The following is a 25,727-nucleotide window of genomic DNA, read 5'->3' as shown; positions in this document are numbered from 1 at the left end:
TATCCCTTTGTCAAAAAAATTTATTTGACAAAATTAACTAAAAAAATAAAATTCATGACTATTCTCTTATACAATAATAAAATTGTTTGAATTATTAATAGAAATTTATTTATAACATTAAAATTGTTAATTGACTGATGATTTATTAATAAAATGGATAATTTGTTATGAAATTAGAAACCAAAAAAGATAAAATGTAATTTTCAGAACCACCGATTTATATTTATAATTTATCTTAATTATTAAAAATAAAGAGAGCAAAGGAAAACTACAATACTTCAAGGCCATGTTTGTTTCACTGGATATAAAATAGACGATACAATATAATGTGAGATTTAGTCAGGATATATAATAAATATGATATATGTATTGGATAATATATTTCCCAATTCATGTTTTTGGCTTGATATATAAGACTGGATATATATTATCCATGTTTGTTTTACAAAATATATTGTGGGATATAAACAAATAATTTCCAAGATTGCCCTCATAATATTATATTATATTATATTCAATGATATTATATTATATTAAATTCAAAATTTATATTAAATCTATATAATAAGGGAGGAAGATTTTTGAAAATATATAAAATGTATAAGAGATACATTTCATTTTAAGGGCTTCGATCAATTGTGATAATCATCAATGGTTGAGAGGATGCTTTAGTTCCCGCCCAAACACTCGGTGCTCTTCCCCACTCCCACCTACCGATGTCTCTCCTCATTCCATCTTTATCTTTTCTCTCCCTCTCTGTTGCACGTCTCCTCCCATTCCCTCATCTCTATCTCCCTCTTTGTTTCTCTTCTTTATCTCTCGCTCCCGATGCTACCTCTCTTCTTCACTCTCATCCGATTTCTACCTCTCCCCCATTCTCTCGCAGTAGCTTACCTCTCTCCTTCACTCTCATCCGATTTCTACCTCTCCCCCCTTCTCTCGCAGTAGCTTCAATTCGCAACCCTCCCGCCCAATTTTTACCTCTCCCCCTCTCTCCTTTTCTCTGTCAGTGGCTTCAATTTGCAACCCTCCCACCACCACAACCGCCGCCGCCGTCTTTTCTTTCCTTCACTACTTCGAACCCCGATTGGAGCTCTCCAGTACCTCTTTCTCTCTTTCTCTCTATACTTCATGTTTAAATTGTTGATTCATGGTTTCTAGTTTATCATCATTTCTGTTTATGGTTCATGGCTTATTATTTGGTGAAATAGAGCTACTTCAGAGCTACACCAAACCTAAGGCTTCTATCTGTGCAAGGTAATATTTCTGTCTCTATTCCCCTTCTCTCTTTGTTCCCCTTCGTTTTCTTCTCTTGCCATTTTCTCTCTATCTGGTTCTGTTTTTAATTAAATACTCTCACATGCAAATACGTCAATTGTTGATAATTTGAGTTATAATTTTAGTTTAGAATTTTGGTTTATATATCTGGGTTTATATATTTGAGTTAGAATTTGGAATCATGTTGGTCTAACACTCTAGAATCATCTGGGTTTATATATCTAGATATTACACGCTGGTTAGAATTTGGCTGACTTGGTTAACACTCTAGTTCTCTCTTTCATTTGGTGGTAATATCTGCTATGAAGTTTTTATATATCTGGGTTTATATATTTGAGTTAGAATTTGGAATCATGTTGGTCTAACACTCTGGAGTTTTTTAGGTATTCTAGGTGATTCTCAATCATTTTGATTCAGGTATTTTCTGGATCCTCAATCACTTTGGTTATAATTTTGTTTTTCTATATGTTCACGAAACTGATATGAGTTTCTATATTTTTAGGTATTTGGATTGCTCTAAACTGATATGTTTTTCTATATGTTTGTGTTTGTGTTTCGCTGGGCAAAAGAATAATTTCTCCTAGGTTTCCTTTCATAAATTTAATTTTTTTTTCTTTCCTTTTAAACAAAGCCCAAAGTAATAAATTTAATTTTTTTAATCTAGGCTTGATTTGTAATTTTTCAAGAATGTTGTAGGTCTTCCAGGACAAAAGGCCCCTGGTTTTCCCTTTTGGATTGCTGAGAGAACCTCTTTAAGGATTGAATTGACCAGGAAGCTAAATACATGCAAACCAAAGTAATTGTTTGTGTTTGTTATTTTTTTTTTTTTAAAAAAAAAATTACTTAAACTCCATACATATGATAAAATGCTTAACAAAGCCAAGATAGTTAGGTTTGTGTGAATGCATTTAACAGAGGGACAACGTTGAAACTTCTTAATATATTGAACGTTGAAACTTCTTAATATATTGAAAGTCAAGCTACTTATGTGTTTATGGGATATTTATGTGTTTCTTTGATTTGGAAAACAAGAAGAATCATATTAAAATTGGGAAATTCTTGGTGAAATTGATATTGATGATATTTACACTTACTAACAGAGTATGTACACCCACCTTCCATTGTTGTTTGGGATGTCCCAAAATAGTTAACCATCTTGAAAAGCCAAGAAACTAATACTGTTATCATCATTTTGTTAAGTTTGAATGCATTTAATAGATGGACAACTTTGAAAATTCTTACTATACTGTTAAAGTGTAAACATATTAACTCATAAATTTAATTTTTTTTTCTTTCCTTTTAAACAAAGCCCAAAGTAATTGTTTGTGTTTGTTATTATTATTATTTTTTTAATGGAATATGATAAGTTCTAAACTAACAAAAATAAATAAAACATGATATGTTTTTCAGTTGTCTTTGTAAAATAGATAGATGGAGAGACATTATACTACAGTTTGATTCTTCATCAAACAAAATAATTAAGCTGATATTACCCCAATATCCATTAAACGCCACACCTCACCTCACCTCACTCACTAATGATTTTGAAAGAGTTATTTGTTACGATTGACAGCACTTATTAATTGTCCTATTGGTTCAAAAGGGTTTTATTATTTGTTTGGATTTGTTTTCTGGTGTTGTAAATTGATACATGGACCAATTGTTAACCAAACATTTCTAACATTTTTTTTATTTCTTTTTGTTGCTCACTCACTAATGATTTTGAAAGAGTTATTTGTTATGATTGGCGGCACTAATTAATTGTCCTATTGGTTCAAAGGGGTTTTATTATTTGTTTGGATTTGTTTTCTGGGGGTGTAAATTGATACATGTACCAATTGTTAACCAAACATTTCTAACATTTTTTTTAATTTTTTTTTTGTTGCTCACTCACTAATGATTTTGAATGAGTTATTTGTTATGATTGGCATCACTAATTAATTGTCCTATTGGTTCAAAGGGGTTTTATTCTTTGTTTGGATTTGTTTTCTGGGGGTGTAAATTGATACATGGACCAATTGTTAACCAAACATTTCAAACATTTTTTTATTTCTTTTTGTTGCTCACTCACCAATGATTTTGAAAGAGTTACTTGTTATGGTTGGCGGCACTAATTAATTATCCTATTTGTTCAAAGGGGTTTTATTATTTGTTTGGATTTGTTTTCTGGGGGTTTAAATTGATACATGGACCAATTGTTAACCAAACATTTCTAACATTTTTTTATTATCAATAAATCTGCTGATACATATGAAACAAAGAATCTGCTAATCAAATCTGTTGATCATTTATTTTATTTATTTTGAAAGAGTTATTTGTTATGATTGGCAGCACTAATTAATTGTCCTATTGGTTCAAAGAGGTTTTATTATTTGTTTGGATTTGTTTTCTGGGGGTGTAAATTGATACATGGACCAAATGTTAACCAAACATTTCTAACATTTTCTTATTTTCAATAAATCTATTGATACATATCAAACAAAGAATCTGCTGATCATTTATTTTATGTGATATGTATCAACATCTGATCAAATTTTATCTGCTGATATGTATCAATAAATCAGCTGATACATATCAAAGTTTACATTCAAAGTTCATTCAAAGTATAAATAAATTTCATTCAAAGTTCTATCAATTTATCTACTGATATGTATTAATAAATTTCATTCAAAGTTCTATCAACTGGTTTGTATCTCTACCTGATTAATTGCGGTAAATGATTTCTTTTCATTTTATATTGTTGGGTTTGAATTTTCCAGAATTCTCTCTAAAATTATCAAATTTACATTTGTCTTTCAGACACAAGTATGAGCGAGTCTTGCATTCACAATAGCTGGAATTTTTTTTAACACTAATTAACACCCTTTCTAACACTGGCAGTCTGTCATCATAAGCATTACTTGAACACACCATCTCTATTACAATCCTAGAACAATATTACATAATGGAGACCTAACAATGAAATACAATATTACATGTGTGTGTGTATTGGAGAATAAAACTAAAATTTCGCCATCTTAAGTTCTTAACCACAAAATTACGTAACTGAATTTTTTAAAGATTTAAATGAAATAGCAATAGAACTATTTTGTTTATATAAAATACCAAAAGATTCGGAGAGTTGCTGATGTATAATACCAAAATATACTTATGCAAACTTTTAACTTGAAAAAGAAATGTAGATAATGAATAAATCAAAAGGATTTCATAAATTTATCACTTGAGAATCGTTGTTACATTCATCAAATTCAATAAATGGTGAACTTCAAAATTATAATGGATTTTGATTTTGTTTTTAATTTCATCTCTATAAAATTGAAGTCAATTGGGAAAGAAAAGAGTTTAAATAGCTTTGGGGAGTTGGTTTAACCAATTTGTTATGTTTACACTTGAAATTGGAATTACTCTTTTGTTGTTCTTATTGCAATAATGCTCTACAAATTTTTCTGCATTTCAGGAATAGCAAAGGACTCCAAAGAAGCATTTAGAACCTGTTTTTGAGGTTTGAGATCCTTGGGTTTCATTAATTTTTTTTATATTTGATTTGTTTGGAATGTAGAGTACAGTCTGTTAAATATATTTTTATAACTGCATTTTAATCATAATATTATTTACACTGTGTATAAAAATTTGTATTCATCAAACATTTTAGACTTATTGCAGTACTTCTCCTCTTTCTATTCTTCATTCCTTTCCTGTTTGCTGTTCATATGATTGAATGAATTTAGCTAATGGCCAGCTACTTGATGCTTTTCAAGGCACTAGCAGAGAACCTAGTCTCAGAGTTAATTTGAAGCCCCTTCCTTAACAATAGCTGAAAGTCAATGATGATGCTTTTTAAATTTTAAGAAGGATGTGGGGGCTTCTAGTATGATAATTCGTAATCATAGGGTCTGTTGGTCTCATGAAAACATTATACCTTCACATATGGATCAGCTATAAAAGTTGGAGCTCTTAGGGAGGTAGTTTAGTTTTGATCAATACATAACATTAGAAACTGAAATTAATATGCTTTTGGATGAGAGGAACATAATTTTGAATCAATAAAATGTTTACAGTCTATTAAATATTTAATTTTTGGTGTGCATTATTTGATATTTAATTTTTTTTTATATTTGATTTGTTTGGAATTGTAGAGTACAGCCTGTTAAATATATTCTTATAACTGCATTTTAATCTTAATATTATTTACACCGTGCCTTTAGGCACGGGCATACACTAGTTATATTATATTATATTAAATTCAATAATATTAAATTCAAAAATTATATTATATTATATTTTGTTGGATAGACAAGAGGGTAAATTGGACTTTTTAAATCATATCCCAACCAAAGGGATATGATATAATAGGGGGATTGTGGTATTATATATCCTCCAATTTTGGGGGATATACAATCCCATAGTATATTACTAGTGGTCACCCGTGCGATGCACAGGATTTTAGAAAGTCAATAATTACTATAAAAAAATTTGCTATTTGTTTATATTTCTTAATATTTTTATTTGGTTTGTGTATATAAATCTTATTTCACATCATTAAAAATATTTAATATTTCACATTATTTAAAATTTTAAAAAAGTATCATACATTAGTAAATCATCACATATATAATAGCTAATTTATCTAAGAATTACTTCAGAAAATCAAAAGTAGAGTAACAAAGGCATATTATAATTAATCAAAATGACTAATATATTAAATAAAAGTAACACTAATTTTGCTTAATCAATAGTAGATATTACAGTAATCATCTCATATAATATAATAAATTAAAATAAAATAAATTTTAATTTCCATTATATTTAGTTAGTGGGTGGTTAAAAGTTTTTACATGCTATTTGTTTTTTCGTTATATTGATTCATTAAACACAAATAGGTTTGGAATGAATATAAAAAAATTAAAAAAAAAATGTTTGAAAATGCATTATACTTGAATTGACAAACATAAAGAATATAAATATTTAAATTATTCAAAAAAAAATTAACATTTTAAATATGAGATATCTTCCATTTGCTCAAACATTGAATCTAAATAAATAAATAAATAATTTAAACAAAGAAGAAATTTGTGGTTTAGTTCTCAAAGGAAATGAGTTACTAAAAATAAATTTAATCATGAATTATTTCAATAGGATAATCAACAATGAAAAATCAACTGATGAATACATTTAAAGTATAACCCATATCCAATAAATTTTGATTCTTCATTTTCAATCTAACATCTACACCAAAAAAAAAAAAAAAATTAAACACAAATAATCAATAAGTGAGAGAATTACAAATTGATAATAGCAGTGCTTTTATAAATATAAAAAAAGAATAAAATCTCAATTAAATGACAAATTATTAACAAAAAGAAAGAAATAAGGAAAAATACAGATTGTAACAAAAAAAAAATTTAAAAATAATAATGTTCATTTATATGAACTCACTTTCTTACAAATGCAAAAACTCATGCAAGTACACATTTTAAATGTAAAGCAAATATTTAAGATTTTTAGGCACCGAAAAAGGATCAGAAATGGCTCAATGTTGATTGTTTTCCCCCCAATTTTCTGTTCATGGTTTCTTTTGCAGGAACTTGTTTTTATATTAAAAAGATTATGTTTAAACAAAAGATATATATGGAATTCTATTATGTTTAAAATTTGTATGGATAAGTAATTGATGATTTTAAAAGATAAAATATTAAGTTCCACTTAAAGATAAACTTTAAAAAGATTAAGTTGAAATATATAGAAATTCTATAACAAACTAACAAAAGATAAATATAGATCGCTAAAAAAATTATCATCTTTTTGGGATATTTATATCCCAATCTTATTCTTTTTTTTTAATTTAAATATTTTGTTATCTTTTATTTGAATTTTCATTAAATAGTTATATTTTTATCTTTGTATATTTTTTCATCTATATTTATTTGTTATTCATATATACATAATTACCTTTTTATTTTAAAAATCATTTGACTCGTAATATTTTTTTATTTAAATTTTTTTTAATTGTTCATATATAAATAGTTACCTTTTTATTTTTATAATTAATTGACTCGTAATATTATTTATTTATTTTTATCTTTTATTTGACTCTTTATATTATTTTGTAGTTGAAATTTGAATAGTTATCTTTTTATTTTATTTATTTTAGATTATGTTTAAACAAAAGATATATATGGAATTCTATCGTATTTAAAATTTGTGTGGATAAGTAATTGATGATTTTAAAAGATAAAATATTAAGTTCCACTTAAAGATAAACTTTAAAAAGATTAAGTTGAAATATATAGAAATTTTATAACAAACTAACAAAAGATAAATATAGATCGTTAAAAAAATTATCATCTTTTTGGGATATTTATATCCCAATCTTATTCTTTTTTTTTATTTAAATATTTTGTTATCTTTTATTTGAATTTTCATTAAATAGTTATATTTTCATTTTTTTATATTTTTTCATCTATATTTATTTTTTATTCATATATACATAATTACCTTTTTATTTTAAAAATCATTTGACTCGTAATATTTTTTTATTTAAATTTTTTTAATTGTTCATATATAAATAGTTAACTTTTTTATTTTTATAATTAATTGACTCGTAATATTTTTTATTTATTTATTTATTTTATCTTTTATTTGACTCTTTATATTATTTTGAAGTTGAAATTTGAATAGTTATCTTTTTATTTTATTTATTTTATATTTTTATCTCTACCTCTTTGTTGCTCATATTTAAATATTTATGCACATTCTATTACTAATTAAAACATTAATTAAAACATTATTAAAACATTAATTAAAACATTGAAACATTTACAATTTGAAACATTGAATAACTTACAATTGTAGCAACTGTAAGGATCTTTAATTGGGTACAACGGGGAAGCTTGTAAGGCTCTCAAAACACTCTGGTTTTTCTTACAACACAGATGGAGAAGAAAATTGAAGAATGCCTGAATGCTTACAATTGATTACAATATAAAGAAATAAAAAGTAAAACAGTGAGCATGTGACTGAAGAAAGCAGCTGGCAGAGCATGGGAAAAAGTAGATGCTGTCGGTTGCTTTCGGTGGCGTGATTGCACAGATGATCAGCCTTTAGCAAAAGTTGATTGGTTGAATAGTGGAATCAATATAAATACAAATTGGCAGCTTTTCTCAAAAGAGTATTGATTGAAGCTAATTTGTATCTATATGGAATCCAATGTTGATCAGACAAATGGATCCGGAGCATCTTGAAATTCGGGTCCTGAATACTGATTGGTTGATTCTTCAGAGGAATGGATATGGGTTGACCCGTCTGAACTGTCTGAATCGGTGGATTGAGCTTTAGCTTGATTCAACAGTTGATGGGCTAACTGGATCATGTCTGCTTTGGATGATTGGGCTTTACTTTTGGATTTACCTTTGGGCTGAACAGGAGGTGGAATAGGCTTTGCCTTGACTTTGGACTGTGCTTTGGACTTGGATTGGGCTGGTGGAGCAGCAACAACTTTGGACTTTGATTTTGTTGATTTAGGCTTGGAGCCGCTAGAAGAGGGGCTGCCAAGGTTGACTGGAGGAAGACTGGGCTGGCTTCCTTGAGTGATTGCAGCAGTTGGGTTCTGCTGGGCTTGAGCAAGAGCAGGAGTTGGAGCATATTGATCAGGTGGAAATTCTGCTGGAACAATTTCAAGAATTCTGGGAACATTGAATTTATCCCACCATTTAACTGTGTGTTGGCGGATGATAATATTATCATCAATCCCATAATTCCATTTGAATATCCATGGAATCTTGTATTTGGCAATGAATATGAGTAATAAGGGAAATTGCTTCTGGTGAGCAGAAAATGGGTAAACAGAGTTGAAATAATGAATTATATTTTTGAGATCATCAGGAAGGATAGCTGAAATGGCGCCATAGTGAGACCACCATCTCAGAAACCAAGTGGGTAACTCAGATTTGAATTTCTGATCAAATGAGATGAACCAAGAATGACTAAAAGTTTCATTTTGGTACAAGAAAATCTTGAACCAAGCATCAACGTAATCATGATAATTATATGGAATAGAATGGCCAGGTAGATCACGAAGCTGGTTAGGATTACCCCATTCAGCCATGGAAACAATGTTGTGAACATAAAGTGAATGGTATAGGACCTTATAAGCATAGGTGCGGTCCTGAATTGGCTTGATTAAGATGGAATGATGGTTGATTAAAATATCCTTGTAATAGGCTAGGGTTTTCTCTGGATGGGAAAGGGCGAAATGGCATCCAGAGCCAAAATGGAATTTAGCAATGTCATTGATGGTTTGATTTCTTGGGTGACTAGGTTCTTTATAGAACAGGTTGGTAACATGTGAATTGGTATATTCAGACCGAGATGATTTAGTAGGGTTAACTGGGAATGGAGTAACTGAAACCGATTGGCTAGATACAAAAGGATCAGAGGTAGATATTGATCCTTTTGATCAATATTAGTCTTCCGCCCTTTTGATTATTCATCTGCATTGGCCTCTGATCCTTTTGTATCTAGCCAATCGGTTTCAGTTACTCCATTCCCAGTTAACCCTACTAAATCATCTTAGAATGTGCATTCCATTTTGATTTCGTAATTCATCTTCCTTCATATATTAGTCTTCCGCCCTTTTTGGTATCAGAGCCAAGTGATGTTGTATCCTGTTTCTAACTGTTTAGCTACTTCTGTTCAATCGACTTTCTTGTTTGCTTAATTAATCCTGTTTTCAGTTCATCTTAATCACCCGAAAGATCAGTCTGTTCTATCCACCTAGTTTAAGTCACCCACTTCTTCCCAGTCTTCTGTAAGTCCTTCGGTTTAGGCAAAGTCAGACTTTGGGGTTTCAAGCTAGGGTATGTATGTATACTAGGTATGTGGTAAAATTGACAAGAATAGGGTATGTATTAAGATATCTGTAAAACTGGTTAATTAAATCCAAACAATGAATCGATTATTTAGAAGTAACTCATCAGTCAGTTCTAGGTCAACTACCTTGCCTTCCATACCTAATCCAGGCATCATAATTAATGAAGAAGATGTTGAAATACAAAATGATCAAATTAATTCTGGATGGAATATTCCCAAACTACCTATTAAAGAGATTTATAAAACTTCTTTTATACAGGATGTTTTTAAAGTTACTCTCCATGTTAAAACTATTGAACAAGTTTATGCTTTAGAAAAACCCAGAGAAACCTGTCAGTTATTTGACAAAAAATTAATCAAACGACATTTAGATCGTGGTTACAATTTTATGCATATTGGTTTAATTCAAATTGGTGTCAATCCATTAACTATGATAGGACAAAATACTTCTGTTTTACTCTGTTTAAGAGATGCTCGTTTTCTTAATTATAATGCTAGTTTAATGGGAATGATGGAAACTGGTCTTAATAAAGGTCCAGTACATTTTAACTGTTTTCCTGATTTTACATTAAGTTTAAGAGATCCACATATTCTTAAGGCATTAACCCTGAATATTCAATTACATGGTGAATATACTGAAATGTTAGATTCTTCTCATAATATTGCTTTAATTTATCGTGTTCATTATAAATGTATGCAAACTAATTTAAATGTTCATGCTTTACATAAAAGTCCCAAAGATAAAACTTTATTAATCCAAAGCAGTAGTACCAATGAATCAAACATTAATATTCCTCACATGATTGAATGGAAAGATATTAATTTACCTGATCAATGGATTACTGTCAATGAAAATTACAAACATAATCAACAACAATCTTCAATCCAAGACATTCAACATATCCAGCAAAACAATGATGGATCAGTAAATATTAAATTTAATCGAAGTCAATCTTCTAGACATAGTACATCTAGTGTCCCTTCCGAAATATCTACTGAAGATGAAATATTTAACACTCCTCTATTTAGAAAAAATAGTCAAATCCATCTTGGTCCAATTAATCCAACTTCCAAAAATACATTAAAAGGAATTGATAATTCTACCACTTCCCAAATTAGTAAACCTGTTTATACTACTACCTCACATTTCCCTGAAGAAGAAATAGCTTCAAATAATTCCCCAACTCAAACTGATTTCGAAGGATATATACCACCTGTCAATCCCCAGCTAATGACCATTAAAAAAGATTTTACTCCTGATTTAGATAAATTACTTATTGAATTCCGATCTAAAGAAAATAAAACTAACAGACATACCTATAGTACTAAATATAGTTCTGTTCAACAATCCCGAATAACTAGAGAATGGTATAATTTCATGGTTCAATATGGTTTTGAATTATCTTTCTTTGATTATATGAATCAATATTATAAAAAAGTTAACACAATCACAAAACATAAATGGAAAACTTCTCCAAATACTTCTGTCAGTTCTAATCATCCTCCATTAGAAAATATAATTATTGATCATCAAGGTTCTGAAGTCCCAGCCTCTCCTTTTAAGTTACCTGGTACTGACCCTGAAATTAAAAAAGTTATTGAACAAAATAATTATACTAATCAATGTCTCAAAACAATTGGTAAACAATTAGATAAATTGGAAACTAATTTAGATGACCAATCTGCCAAATCAGCTAAAACTTTAGATCAACCATTACTTAATCTACCTAGTCATCGTTCTAAACGAAATAGTCTAGTTACTACTGACCAATCTACTGTCAAAGCTATTGAACAATTATTTACCAAATTAACTCCTAATGATACTTCTACATCTAAAGATAAAGGTCTTACTGTTTTAAATCAACAACCTATTACTCATACTGTATCTAATCAATCTGAAACTGACACTACTGATAATGAACTAAATCAATTAGCTCAACAATTTCAACCTACTACTCTTAATAAAATTCACTATCCCAAAGTTAATCCTCAAACTACCAAAAACTGGTATTCTAAACCTACTCCTGTCGACCTCCAATTTGAAGACACAAATATTAGTAATCAATTTTCTGTTTCTACTAAAAGATTATACGAATGGAATATTGATGGTCTCAGTGAAGATCAAATCCTTCAGAAATTAAATCATTTATCTATGGTCGCCAATAGTTATCTCAGTAATTATCCCCAATACACTCAACCTGAAATTGTTTCCTTACTTACCTCTGGTTTTACTGGTATGCTCAAATCTTGGTGGGAAAAATATCTCACTGACACAGACCGTGACTCTGTTATTTATGCAAATCAAACTGATGAAAATGGTCTCCCTCTTTTTGATGAATCTATTGGATGTTGTCACCCTGATGGAATTAATCAACTTATATATACAATAGTTCGCCATTTTATTGGTACCCCTACAAATATATATTCTCGCATACATGATCAACTTAGTAATCTTAACTGTCCAACCTTAAGTGATTTTCGATGGTATAAAGATGTATTTACCTCTCGCGTCATGTTAAGAGAAGACTGTACAAAATCATTTTGGAAAGAAAAATTTATTAATGGATTACCTAGCTTATTTGCCCATAAAATTAGAGATGTTCTTAGTCAACCCACTGGTGTTATTGAATATGATAATCTCACATATGGTGATATAATTAGTACTATACAAAAAGAAGGTTTAAAAATGTGTATTGACCTTAAACTTACTCAAAAAGCTAATAAAGATAAACATAAAGCTAAATATGAATTAGGCAATTTCTGTGAACAATATGGTTTACCTCCTGTTGCACCCTCTCGTAGGAAATCACACAAATACTCCAAACATAAATCATCCTATAAACATTCCAACAAATATAAATATAAGAAGAACTATACACCTTCCAAATCCAATGATAAATTTTATACTAAACCTAAAAAGAAATATTACAAATCCAAATCCCATCCAAAATCTAAAGATATTACCTGTTATAATTGTGGTCAAAAAGGACATTATTCAAACAAATGTAAAGAAAAACAAAAACTAAAAGACAAAGTTAATCAACTTCAAATTGATGATACCTCCAAAAATCAATTATATGAAATCTTTCAATTAAATCAAATTAATAATAGTACTTCTTCTTCTGATCATCCTAATACTTCATCTGACTTCCAATCACCTAGTGAGGATTCTGATAATGATATTACAATAGGTTGTAATGATGTTTGTTGTAAACCAGTTAAACAAATTACTGTCCTCACCAAAACTACTCAAGAAGAATCTGCTTTAATTGACCTAATTAGTAAATTAGATGATCCCAAGTTAAAACAAAAATATACAGATAAATTAAAATCCTTATTAATCCATTCCGATTCCAAACCTAAGTTTGATAAACCTATAATTAGTTTATCCAAAACTTTAGAAAGATTTAAAAATAAACAAAAAGAAGTCACATTACAAGATTTACAACAAGAAATTAATCAGATTAAACAAACAATCAAAGACTTACAACATAAAGATAAAAAATTAGAAGATGAAATTATTACTTTAAAACTTGATAAAAGTTTAGACAATTTCCAAACCAATGAACATGAATCCTCACATGAATCTGAACATGAATCTGATCCTAATCCAGAAAATTTAATATTTGATAACCGATCCCACCAATCTCCATCTAATAATCCTGAAGAAAAACGATTAAGTTTAATCAACAAACTTTACATTCAAAAATGGTATTCTAAAATCAGAATAATTGTTGATGATTTTGAATTAGAATTAATTGCCTTAATTGATACTGGTGCTGATTTAAATTGTATCCAAGAAGGATTACTTCCTACTACATATTATGAAAAATGTCAAGAAAAATTAACTTCTGCTAATGGCACTAAGATGCATATTAAATACAAATTACCAAAAGTACATGTTTGCCAAGATAATGTATGTTTTAATACCTCTTTTGTTTTAGTCACTAATATGACTGATAAAATCATTTTGGGTTCCCCATTTATTTATTTACTATATCCCTTTACTACATCTCGTACAGGCATCACTACACATGTTTTAGGCCAGCCGGTTACATTTAAATTTTTATCTCCTCCTGAATTATTACACTTAAATCAATTAAAAGATTGTTCTATTTCTCATCAAATTAACCGCCTAACTCGACATTTAAAATTTCTCAAAGAAGAAATCAATCACAAAAGAATTGATCAACAATTAACTAATCCAGTTCTTGTCTCTCAAATCAAGGATTTTCAATTAAAACTCGAATCAACTGTTTGCTCCACTTTACCTACTGCATTTTGGCATAGGAAAAAACATGTAGTTACCTTACCCTATATTAAGAATTTTCATGAATCCCACATTCCTACTAAATCTCGACCTATCCAAATGAATCATGAATTACTTGAAATGTGCAAAAAAGAAATTAAGGAATTATTGAAAAATCGTATAATTAGTCCAAGTAAGTCACCTTGGTCCTGTCCTGCTTTTTATGTTAATAAAAATGCTGAATTAGAACGAGGTGTCCCTCGGTTAGTTATCAATTACAAACCATTGAATGCTGTTTTAGAATGGATTAGATATCCTATTCCTAATAAAAAAGATTTAATTAAACGACTTAGTCAAGCTGCTATTTTTAGTAAATTCGATTTAAAAAGTGGTTTTTGGCAAATTCAAATTCATCCTAAAGATCGATATAAAACTGCATTTAATACACCTTTTGGCCAATATGAATGGAATGTCATGCCCTTTGGTTTAAAAAATGCTCCTAGTGAATTTCAACATATTATGAATGACATATTCAACCCATTTAGTCATTTTTCTATTGTTTATATTGATGACATCTTAATCTTCTCCAAATCAATTAGTGAACATTGGAAACATTTAACTGCATTCTTTTACACAATTAAAAGTCATGGTCTTGTTATTTTCGCTCCTAAAATTAAATTATTTCAAACTAAAGTTCGCTTTTTAGGATATGATATTCACCATAATACTATCCTACCCATTAGTCGATCCATTGAATTTGCATCCAAATTTCCTGATGAAATTCTTGATAAAACTCAATTGCAAAGGTTCTTAGGATCCCTCAATTACATTGCTGAATTTTATCAAAACCTTAGGAAAACTTGTCAACCTCTGTTTGATAGGTTAAAAGATAATCCGCCTCCTTGGTCTTCTGTTCATACTTCTATTGTTAAACAGGTCAAACAATATGTTAAGTCTCTTCCTTGTCTTGGTATTCCCACTGAACATTCTTTCAAAATTATTCAAACTGATGCCTCCGATATTGGTTATGGTGGCATTCTCCTTCAGCAACTTACTCCTCAATCATCTGAACAAATTGTTCGCTATCATTCTGGTGTCTGGAATAAAGCACAACTTAATTATAGTACTATTAAAAAAGAACTCTTATCTACTGTTTTATGTATTCAAAAATTTCAAGATGATGTTTTAAATCAAAAATTTTTACTCCGTGTTGATTGCAAATCTGCTAAATTTATTTTAGAAAAAGATGTTCAAAATCTTGCTAGTAAACAGATTTTTGCCCGTTGGCAAGCTATTTTAAGTGTTTTTGATTTTGATATTACCTATATCCCTGGTTGTCAAAATTCCCTACCTGATTTTCTTACCCGGGAATTTTTACAGGGGGGTAAGGGATGACTACACCATTTACTGCTTATCATAAATCCCGAATTACCTATTTCAAAACCCTTATTAAACAGCTTACCCATCGCATTCGCCGCCTCAAATCAGCTAGACCCACTACCAAAAGAGCCCAATACATCAATTACCAACAGCTTCAAGCTCGCCGCAATTTACTTGCTCACAACTACAATTGTTTACATCATCATCAAGATTATTTAGATCTTCTTTCTGGTTGCTAATCACTGTTTCTTATTTCACAGATGTCTCGTCCAAGGCCTCCTTCAAAGGCTTTGGCCTCCTCTTCCAATAAACCAAATCAACTCATTGTCCCTCCTCCTTTGGAGTCAGTTTCCCCCTCTTATTCACTTGACCTCATTAACCGTTACCAGACCCTTGGTACTATTCAACGCCCTGATTATTCATTTGCATTGGCCTCTGATCCTTTTGTATCTAGCCAATCGGTTTCAGTTACTCCATTCCCAGTTAACCCTACTAAATCATCTCGGTCTGAATATACCAATTCACATGTTACCAACCTGTTCTATAAAGAACCTAGTCACCCAAGAAATCAAACCATCAATGACATTGCTAAATTCCATTTTGGCTCTGGATGCCATTTCGCCCTTTCCCATCCAGAGAAAACCCTAGCCTATTACAAGGATATTTTAATCAACCATCATTCCATCTTAATCAAGCCAATTCAGGACCGCACCTATGCTTATAAGGTCCTATACCATTCACTTTATGTTCACAACATTGTTTCCATGGCTGAATGGGGTAATCCTAACCAGCTTCGTGATCTACCTGGCCATTCTATTCCATATATATAATTATCATGATTACGTTGATGCTTGGTTCAAGATTTTCTTGTACCAAAATGAAACTTTTAGTCATTCTTGGTTCATCTCATTTGATCAGAAATTCAAATCTGAGTTACCCACTTGGTTTCTGAGATGGTGGTCTCACTATGGCGCCATTTCAGCTATCCTTCCTGATGATCTCAAAAATATAATTCATTATTTCAACTCTGTTTACCCATTTTCTGCTCACCAGAAGCAATTTCCCTTATTACTCATATTCATTGCCAAATACAAGATTCCATGGATATTCAAATGGAATTATGGGATTGATGATAATATTATCATCCGCCAACACACAGTTAAATGGTGGGATAAATTCAATGTTCCCAGAATTCTTGAAATTGTTCCAGCAGAATTTCCACCTGATCAATATGCTCCAACTCCTGCTCTTGCTCAAGCCCAGCAGAACCCAACTGCTGCAATCACTCAAGGAAGCCAGCCCAGTCTTCCTCCAGTCAACCTTGGCAGCCCCTCTTCTAGCGGCTCCAAGCCTAAATCAACAAAATCAAAGTCCAAAGTTGTTGCTGCTCCACCAGCCCAATCCAAGTCCAAAGCACAGTCCAAAGTCAAGGCAAAGCCTATTCCACCTCCTGTTCAGCCCAAAGGTAAATCCAAAAGTAAAGCCCAATCATCCAAAGCAGACATGATCCAGTTAGCCCATCAACTGTTGAATCAAGCTAAAGCTCAATCCACCGATTCAGACAGTTCAGACGGGTCAACCCATATCCATTCCTCTGAAGAATCAACCAATCAGTATTCAGGACCCGAATTTCAAGATGCTCCGGATCCATTTGTCTGATCAACATTGGATTCCATATAGATACAAATTAGCTTCAATCAATACTCTTTTGAGAAAAGCTGCCAATTTGTATTTATATTGATTCCACTATTCAACCAATCAACTTTTGCTAAAGGCTGATCATCTGTGCAATCACGCCACCGAAAGCAACCGACAGCATCTACTTTTTCCCATGCTCTGCCAGCTGCTTTCTTCAGTCACATGCTCACTGTTTTACTTTTTATTTCTTTATATTGTAATCAATTGTAAGCATTCAGGCATTCTTCAATTTTCTTCTCCATCTGTGTTGTAAGAAAAACCAGAGTGTTTTGAGAGCCTTACAAGCTTCCCCGTTGTACCCAATTAAAGATCCTTACAGTTGCTACAATTGTAAGTTATTCAATGTTTCAAATTGTAAATGTTTCAATGTTTTAATTAATGTTTTAATAATGTTTTAATTAATGTTTTAATTAGTAATAGAATGTGCATTCCATTTTGATTTCGTAATTCATCTTCCTTCATATATTAGTCTTCCGCCCTTTTGCTAATCAATGTCTTAAATATTTATCATTTTATTTAAATATATATAATTCTTTTGACTTTTGAGATTTAGATAATTGACAAATGATTAAAAATTAAGAAAAGTGGGAGGAGAGACTTGAAAAGTGACACATAAGAGAGAGAATTCATAAGAATTTAGTATTAAGAGTTTAGAGAATTCTCACACTCCACTACATTTGTTTAGATATATAGTATAAAAGATAGATATTCTTTTTAAAAAAAAATTACAAACATGAGATATATGGACCTATAAGATATAATATTCAATCTCACCTTTTATATCCTAGAATCAAACAGGCCCAAAAGTGTTGCGCAGTTTAACGTGCATGCACACAAACCATAAAGTTTTAATAATAATATAGGCTTATTACAATCATATTTATAACGGTGGTCTTACATGTATTAATTAGTTTATTAATAATATATCAATACTAATTATAATATTATTATTAATCTCACTCATTAATCACATTACAAATATCAAAAAAATTTTAAATTATGTCACATCATTAATTGATACATTAATTAGTACATATACCATTATTCTATTTATAAACTTGTGGAAATTAAAAGCAAATTGGTTTGCATTCTCTCACATAATACTACAGCTGTCAGCAGCCGCAGCCGCAAGGTCAGCCGCAGCCGCAGCGCCAGAAACAGCCACAGCCTCAGCACCAGCCACAACCGCAGCGCCAATCTCTGACTCGAGTAATCTGAGCAGCAAAGTCGACTTTTTCTGAAAACATTAAAAAAAAAAAAGAAGGAAATTAGGTAAATAACTTGAAAGTTTGACTGCTATAACCTAAACCTTAATTATGTGTTCTGTTTATTAGAGTAAAATATCATTGAATAAAATGAGTATTTTTTAACGATAGTAAATAATGATACAATCTATAATATATTTTTTTATTATTTTTTTAAAGAATCAAACGTGGAAATTGATAAAAGAATAATATTGTGAGACTTAGTGCAGGTATTTTTGTAATAAGACGTGTGAGTAATTTACCCTAATTATTAACTTCTTCCAATAAAGCTAGAATATAAGTTTTTAATTTTTTTAATTAAACCCTTGATTTTTAAATTGATCATAATAATACCCATCCATCCATCTTTCCAAGAAGTTTAGAAAAAAAAACAAATAGTCTTAAAATTCTTACATAATTATATTAATTTCTTTTTTAGTAAGTGATTAAGGCCGAAATGTACATCATTGAGGCCGTTAATTAGAATCTCTTAACTTCACTTGCTGGTCAAACCGTATATTTTTATGTGTGTTGAGTGTCAATCAGGTTATACATCGTCGGAGCATAAAATGAGCAAAAAGACAGAATTTGGCAGAGTTGACTTTTCCCGCACGTGCGTTGACTTTTTCCGCACGTGCGTTGACTTTTTCTGGGAAAGTCAAACCGACGTTTTAAACCTGTTTGGACGAGATTGGAAGGATGAAAAGGAAGAAAAAAAGGCTGGATTAGGGTTCTGAAATTGTTTGGACCTAAAGAGGGAGGCTAGGGTTTGCAAAAGAGAAAGGAACAAAAAGCTTCAAGGATGTCTCCCATGGTGATTCATTCTCCTTCTACTTCCTTCCACTCCTCCATGAGTGGCTAGTCTTCTTTTCTAGGGTTTTGATGAAACCCTAGCCATGTAATTATGTAGTTTTCTCTTTTGATTTTATATTATGTAAGGTTTGAACCATTGTATGGTGTTTTAGAAATTCTTTATATATGATCTTCATTATCTTTTCGAATATTTAACTTTCTGTGATTGTTGAATATTATCCATACATGAGTTTTCTATTCCTTCACATTCAAGGTATGGGACGAACCATGCTACGAGGAACGAGTCGTATCACTACCCTAGTTTAGAGTGAACGATTCGTATTACTTGAGATGGTTCGTGCTCGTACATTGAATGTGATGATCTTCTTGTTAAATGCTTTGAGCTTGTAGTTGTGAAGCATTAATTTGTTCAAACCATAGCATAATTAATTTCAATTGGAAACCCTAATTATGTGGTTAGTGGTGAATTCTCAACCCTAGGATTTTTCCCCAATTTAGTAAATCCAATTTCATTTATTATTGATAATTTAATTCCTTAGTTTAATTTATTTGTTATTAAATTAGGTTATGATCATTCAATCTTTTTATCAAAATTAATTTAGGAATTTAACAATTAAATTAGTTTAATTTCACAATAGTCCCTGTGGATCGATACCTGGACTTGCCATTATTCTGATAGAATTTGGTATAGTTTAGTATTTAATTTTGGTGTGTTCAACGACCCATCAAATTTTGGCGCCGTTGCCGGGGACTTCTGGCGAAATTAGTTAATTTAAAGTTACATTCTTATTTTAATTTTTAGTTTAGGATTTTATGCTTTTGGTGTTGCTAAGTGTGCAGAGTGTTTGAAATTGGAGCTATCATTGAAGTGTAAGCGGAGCGCAGCCGAGCTTAAATAAAAAAAAAACCGCAGCACTAAAGTGAGTAAACAGAAGCAAACACTCACAAGCAAAGCACCAAAGTGCTAAAACAGAAGTCAAAGCTCAAACAGAGGTTGGGGACAACGTCTACACGTCAACCTTCCGTAAGACGAGTAAAGCGTTTTCGTTAAACCGCTGTGAGTATTTCTTCCTTTGGTATTTTGCTTTCATACTTAGTGCACAGAGTCGGAACTTGTTGTGTGTTTGGGTAGTGTATGCACGGGCGTCGTTCTTGTCACCCTGAATTGTGGAGTTTGGACCTTGAACTAGAAAGGACCCTTAGGAGACTTAGGACCTCTGCTCGTATTCCTAGGCTTGAATATTCATACATTGAGCCATTAGAGATGGCAGATCCTAATATCCCGAATGAGCCTAACCGGACACTTAAGGATTATTTTACACCCACTGCATATACATCACCATCATGCATCCAATTGCCCAACACCACTGCTGCTCATTATGAGATTAAGTCCAGCACCATACAAATGCTCCCATCATTTCATGGACTAACTCATGATGACCCTTATAAACATTTGAATGAATTTCTGGAAATTTGCTCGACAGTAAGAATCCAGAATTTCACAAATGAGGCCTTAATGTTGCGATTGTTTCCATTCTCGTTAAAGGATAAAGCCAAACACTGGCTAAATTCTTTACCTGCTAATTCAATCACAACTTGGGACCAATTACAGCAACGGTTCTTGGAGAAGTATTTTCCCATAGGTAAAACCAACCAACTTAGGCGAGCCATCACAAACTTTGCTCAAATGGATGGCGAGCAATTCCATGAGACTTGGGAAAGACTTCGAGACCTTCTCCAACAGTGTCCCCACCACCAAGTGCCTAATTGGCAACTTGTTCAAACATTTTATTATGGCTTAACTGAGCCACACCGCCAAATGGTGGATTCGTCCTGTGGTGGGACATTTATGTCTAAAAATGATGCTGAGGCATGGCAATTGTTTGAGAACCTAAGTGATAATTCCCTTCACCATGCCTCCGCAGCCCGGCAAGTCCGGCAACCCATGGTTGGAGCCCCGAAAAGAGGGGGCATTTATGAGGTCGGGCAAAACCTAGAGTTAGCCCAACAAGTAGAGGCATTGTCCCGCAAGATGGACCAATTATTAGCTACGGGACATGCTCCTACCCAACATGATCAGCCTCAATTTCATGAGGCATGTGTTATTTGTGCGAGCCCTGCTCATGACTTGAGTGAGTGCCCTTCGGCATCACAATTTCCGGAGTTAGTCCAAGAGCATGTGAATGCGGCTCAAGGATTCTCCAACCCGGGTAATAACCCATACTCCAACACATATAATCCGGGATGGAGAAATCACCCTAATTTCTCATGGAGGCCCCCTTCACAAGGCACTTCTTACAATCCTCCACCACCAAGGCAGAATTTCAATAATTTTGCCAACCAATCATCTTACCGACCACCGCAACTGTATAGACCCCCACAACCATACCGTCAACCACAACCCCTGCCTGTCCCTCAGGGCAACTCTGCCTTTGAGACTCAGGTGTTGGAAGTCCTTTCAGAACTTAAGGGGTTAGCACCGATAGTTCACTCCCACACTCACTCTATTGCCAAGATAGAGACCCAATTGGGTCAAATGGCTAACAACATGAATCGGAGAGAGGAGGGAAAATTACCAAGTCAAACTGTGGCTAACCCTAAGGGACAATACGGGGCAGAGAGTTCGGGTGGGAATGGTAAGCAACATGAGCAAGTGCAGGCGGTGGTTGCTCTAAGAAGTGGTAGGGAGTTAGAGCCTCAATCTGTTGCGTCTGATGTAACTAGAGTTAGGAAGGGTGACCACGGTGGTTCACCAAGTGAGAGAAAGGGTGAGGGGGAAACACTTAAGAGGGATGAGTTAGTCCCTAGCACTCCATATGTGCCTAAGGCACCCTTTCCCCAGTGCCTTGATACACCGTCCCCTTTTAATAAGAAGGCGGCATCTATGGAGGCAATGATGGAGGTCTTTAAACAGGTAAAAATCAACCTTCCCCTGTTGGAGGCGATTAAGCAAGTACCATCATATGCCAAATTTCTGAAGGACCTTTGCACGCAAAAGCGTAAATCTAGGACACATGTGTCCCAAAAGGTCCTACTCACGGAGCAAATAAGCTCCATCTTGTTGAATGACACACCTCCTAAGCTTAAGGACCCAGGTGCCCCAACCATTGCATGCATTATAGGGGACCACTTCATTGATAGGGCCTTATTGGATTTAGGGGCTAGTGTTAATTTGTTGCCGTACTCTGTGTACGAGGAATTTGGGCTTGGCGAGTTGAAGCCCACGACTGTTACTCTTCAGTTGGCTGACCGGTCCCTCAAAGTGCCACGTGGCATGATTGAGGATGTGCTAGTTAAGGTTGATAGGTTCTACTTCCCTGTTGACTTTTTGGTATTAGATATGGAACCGGTAGCCAGTTCTAGGAAACAAATCCCGGTGATTTTGGGTCGACCTTTCTTGGCTACGGCCAATGCGTGCATTAATTGTCGGACCGGGGTTATGGAAGTTTCATTTGGTAACATGCAAGTGAAACTTAATGTTTTCCAAGCATCACAACAACCTCATGAGAGAGAGGAGTGCTTATTAGTGGATGTTGTGGATGAGATTGTTGAGGAGGCTTTGCCCTCCATTCTTGTAGAGGACCCTTTGGAGGCTTGTCTAGCTCATTTTGGGTTTGAAAATTTTGATATAGATGGGTCAGTTGAGGAGGTGAATGTCTTGCTTAATTCTTCTTCTACACCGGATTTTCCTCCATGGAAAGCCCGGTTTGAGTCACTTCCTCCTCTGTCGAGAGAGCCTGCCACACCTTCTTTGGTCACACCACCTACACTTGAGTTGAAGCCACTTCCGGCCACACTCAAGTATGCATTTTTAGGGCCCCAAGATACTTTACCGGTCATCATTGCATCTGACTTGACTGCAGCACAGGAGAGTCAGTTAATGAGTGTTCTCGTGGCACATCGGAGTGCTATAGGGTGGTCAGTGGCTGATTTGAAAGGGATAGATCCTTCCGTGTGCATGCATTATATACACCTAGAGGAGGACACCAAACCTTCTCGCGAAATGCAACGGAGACTGAATCCTAACATGAAAGAGGTGGTGAAGAAGGAGGTTTTGAAATTGTTAGATGCGGGTATCATATACCCCATCTCAGATAGCAAGTGGGTGAGTCCCACACAAGTAGTGCCCAAGAAATCGGGCATCACTGTTGTTGAGAATGAAGGAGGAGAGTTAGTCCCCACACGGACCACTACTGGGTGGTGAGTGTGCATTGATTATAGGAGACTAAATTCCTCGACTAGGAAGGACCATTTTCCCTTACCTTTCATTGACCAAATCCTAGAGCGGTTAGCGGGGCAGGGTTTCTATTGTTTTCTTGATGGCTATTCGGGGTATAATCAAGTCCCAGTGTACCCCGCTGACCAGGAAAAGACCACATTCACATGCCCTTTTGGCACTTTTGCCTACAGGCGCATGCCCTTTGGGCTGTGTAATGCACCGGCGACTTTTCAACGGTGTATGATGGCGATTTTCTCCGACATGGTGGAGAAATTCTTAGAGGTTTTTATGGATGATTTCTCGGTGTTTGGACCGTCTTTTGAGGAATGCCTTAGGAACTTAACTAGAGTGTTAGAACGATGTACTGAGGCAAACCTAATCTTGAGTTGGGAAAAGAGCCATTTTATGGTTCGTGAGGGTATAGTGTTGGGACACATTGTGTCCCCTCGAGGTATAGAAGTTGACAAGGCTAAGGTCGACATCATTGCAGGCCTTCCTCCACCCAATTCCGTGCGTCAAATTAGGTCTTTCCTAGGGCATGCAGGTTTTTACCGTAGGTTCATCAAAGACTTTAGTAAGATATCACGTCCTTTGTGTAGTTTACTAGTTAAGGACGCGCCTTTTGTCTTTGATGACGCATGCTTAAAGGCATTCGAAACACTAAGAATGGCTTTGACCACCGCCCCAATCATGAAGTCACCAGATTGGTCTCTTCCTTTTGAAATCATGTGTGATGCTTCTGATTATGCTGTCGGGGCTGTGTTGGGCCAAAGGGTCAATAAGGCACCATTTGCTATATATTATGCTAGTCGCACTCTCTCGGATGCTCAATTGAACTACACTACTACCGAGAAAGAGTTGCTAGCTGTGGTCTTTGCCTTAGACAAATTCCGGTCTTATCTCCTAGGTTCCAAGGTCATAGTCTTCACTGATCATGCCGCTTTGCGGTATTTACTATCTAAGAAAGAGACCAAACCTAGGTTGATTAGATGGATTTTGTTGCTTCAGGAATTTGATTTAGAGATCCGTGATAAGAAAGGATCTGAGAATGTGGTGGCGGATCATCTCTCTCGAATCCTTGTTGAGTATAATAGCGACCCTCTTATTTTGCATGATTCGTTTCCGGACGAACAACTTTTTGAGCTGTCACAAGCGAGCCCTCCGTGGTTTGCACATATTGTGAATTACTTGGCCATTGGGCAAACGCCGCAGAATTGGTCTAAGCAAGACAAAGACCGGTTCTTTTCACAGGTCAGGTAATACTTTTGGGAGGATCCGGAGTTGTTTAAATATTGCTCCGACCAAGTGATCCGACGGTGTGTGCCGGAGAGTGAGGTGCATAGCATTCTTACATTTTGTCATTCTTCTGCATGTGGCGGTCATTTTAGTGGACATAAAACGGCCGCCAAAATTTTACAAAGCGGGTTTTATTGGCCCACAATTTTTAAAGATGCCCATCAATTTTGTAGAACTTGTTTGCGCTGTCAGCGAATGGGTTCGATGTCTCGGCGTGACATGATGCCAATGTCCCCTATTCTTGTGGTAGAAATATTTGATGTTTGGGGAATTGATTTTATGGGCCCTTTCCCGTCGTCGTTCGGGTTTGAGTACATTCTCTTGGCTGTAGATTATGTGTCTAAGTGGGTGGAGGCGATAGCTACCCGAACAAACGATCATAGAGTGGTAATCAAATTTTTGCATGAAAATATCTTTAGTCGTTTTGGGTTTCCTAGAGCCATAATAAGTGATCAGGGTACACATTTTTGTAACCGGTTCTTTGAGTCGGTAGTTAAGAAATACTCTATCACTCATAAAGTTGGCACTCCATACCACCCTCAAACTAGTGGCCAAGTAGAAGTCTCGAATAGGGAGGTAAAGCACATAATTGAGAAAACGGTGAGACCGGATAGGAAAGATTGGTCACAACGGTTAATTGATGCATTATGGGCTTACCGCACTGCTTATAAGACACCCATTG

The 25,727-nt window shown here is 33.5% G+C and overlaps 1 protein-coding gene across 1 annotated transcript in view; it reads right to left on the bottom strand.

Annotated features, from left to right (window-relative positions):
• Positions 1-18,452: 18,452 nt before the first annotated feature.
• The window catches only part of LOC114275189 (uncharacterized), a 17,868-nt gene continuing 10,593 nt past the window's right edge, over positions 18,453-25,727 (bottom strand). Inside the window, exon 2 of the mRNA XM_028217184.2 lies at positions 18,453-18,710. Coding sequence (XP_028072985.2) covers positions 18,567-18,710 — 144 coding nt within the window. The 3' untranslated portion in view covers positions 18,453-18,566. The remainder of the gene's footprint in view (positions 18,711-25,727) is intronic.

This window comes from Camellia sinensis, chromosome 7 (genome assembly GCF_055761805.1).
Source record: "Camellia sinensis isolate YWXY chromosome 7, ASM5576180v1, whole genome shotgun sequence".
NCBI classification, from domain to species: Eukaryota; Viridiplantae; Streptophyta; class Magnoliopsida; order Ericales; family Theaceae; genus Camellia; species Camellia sinensis.
The sequence above is the reverse complement of the archived record's forward strand: the minus strand, read 5'-3'. Positions and strand labels throughout refer to the sequence as shown.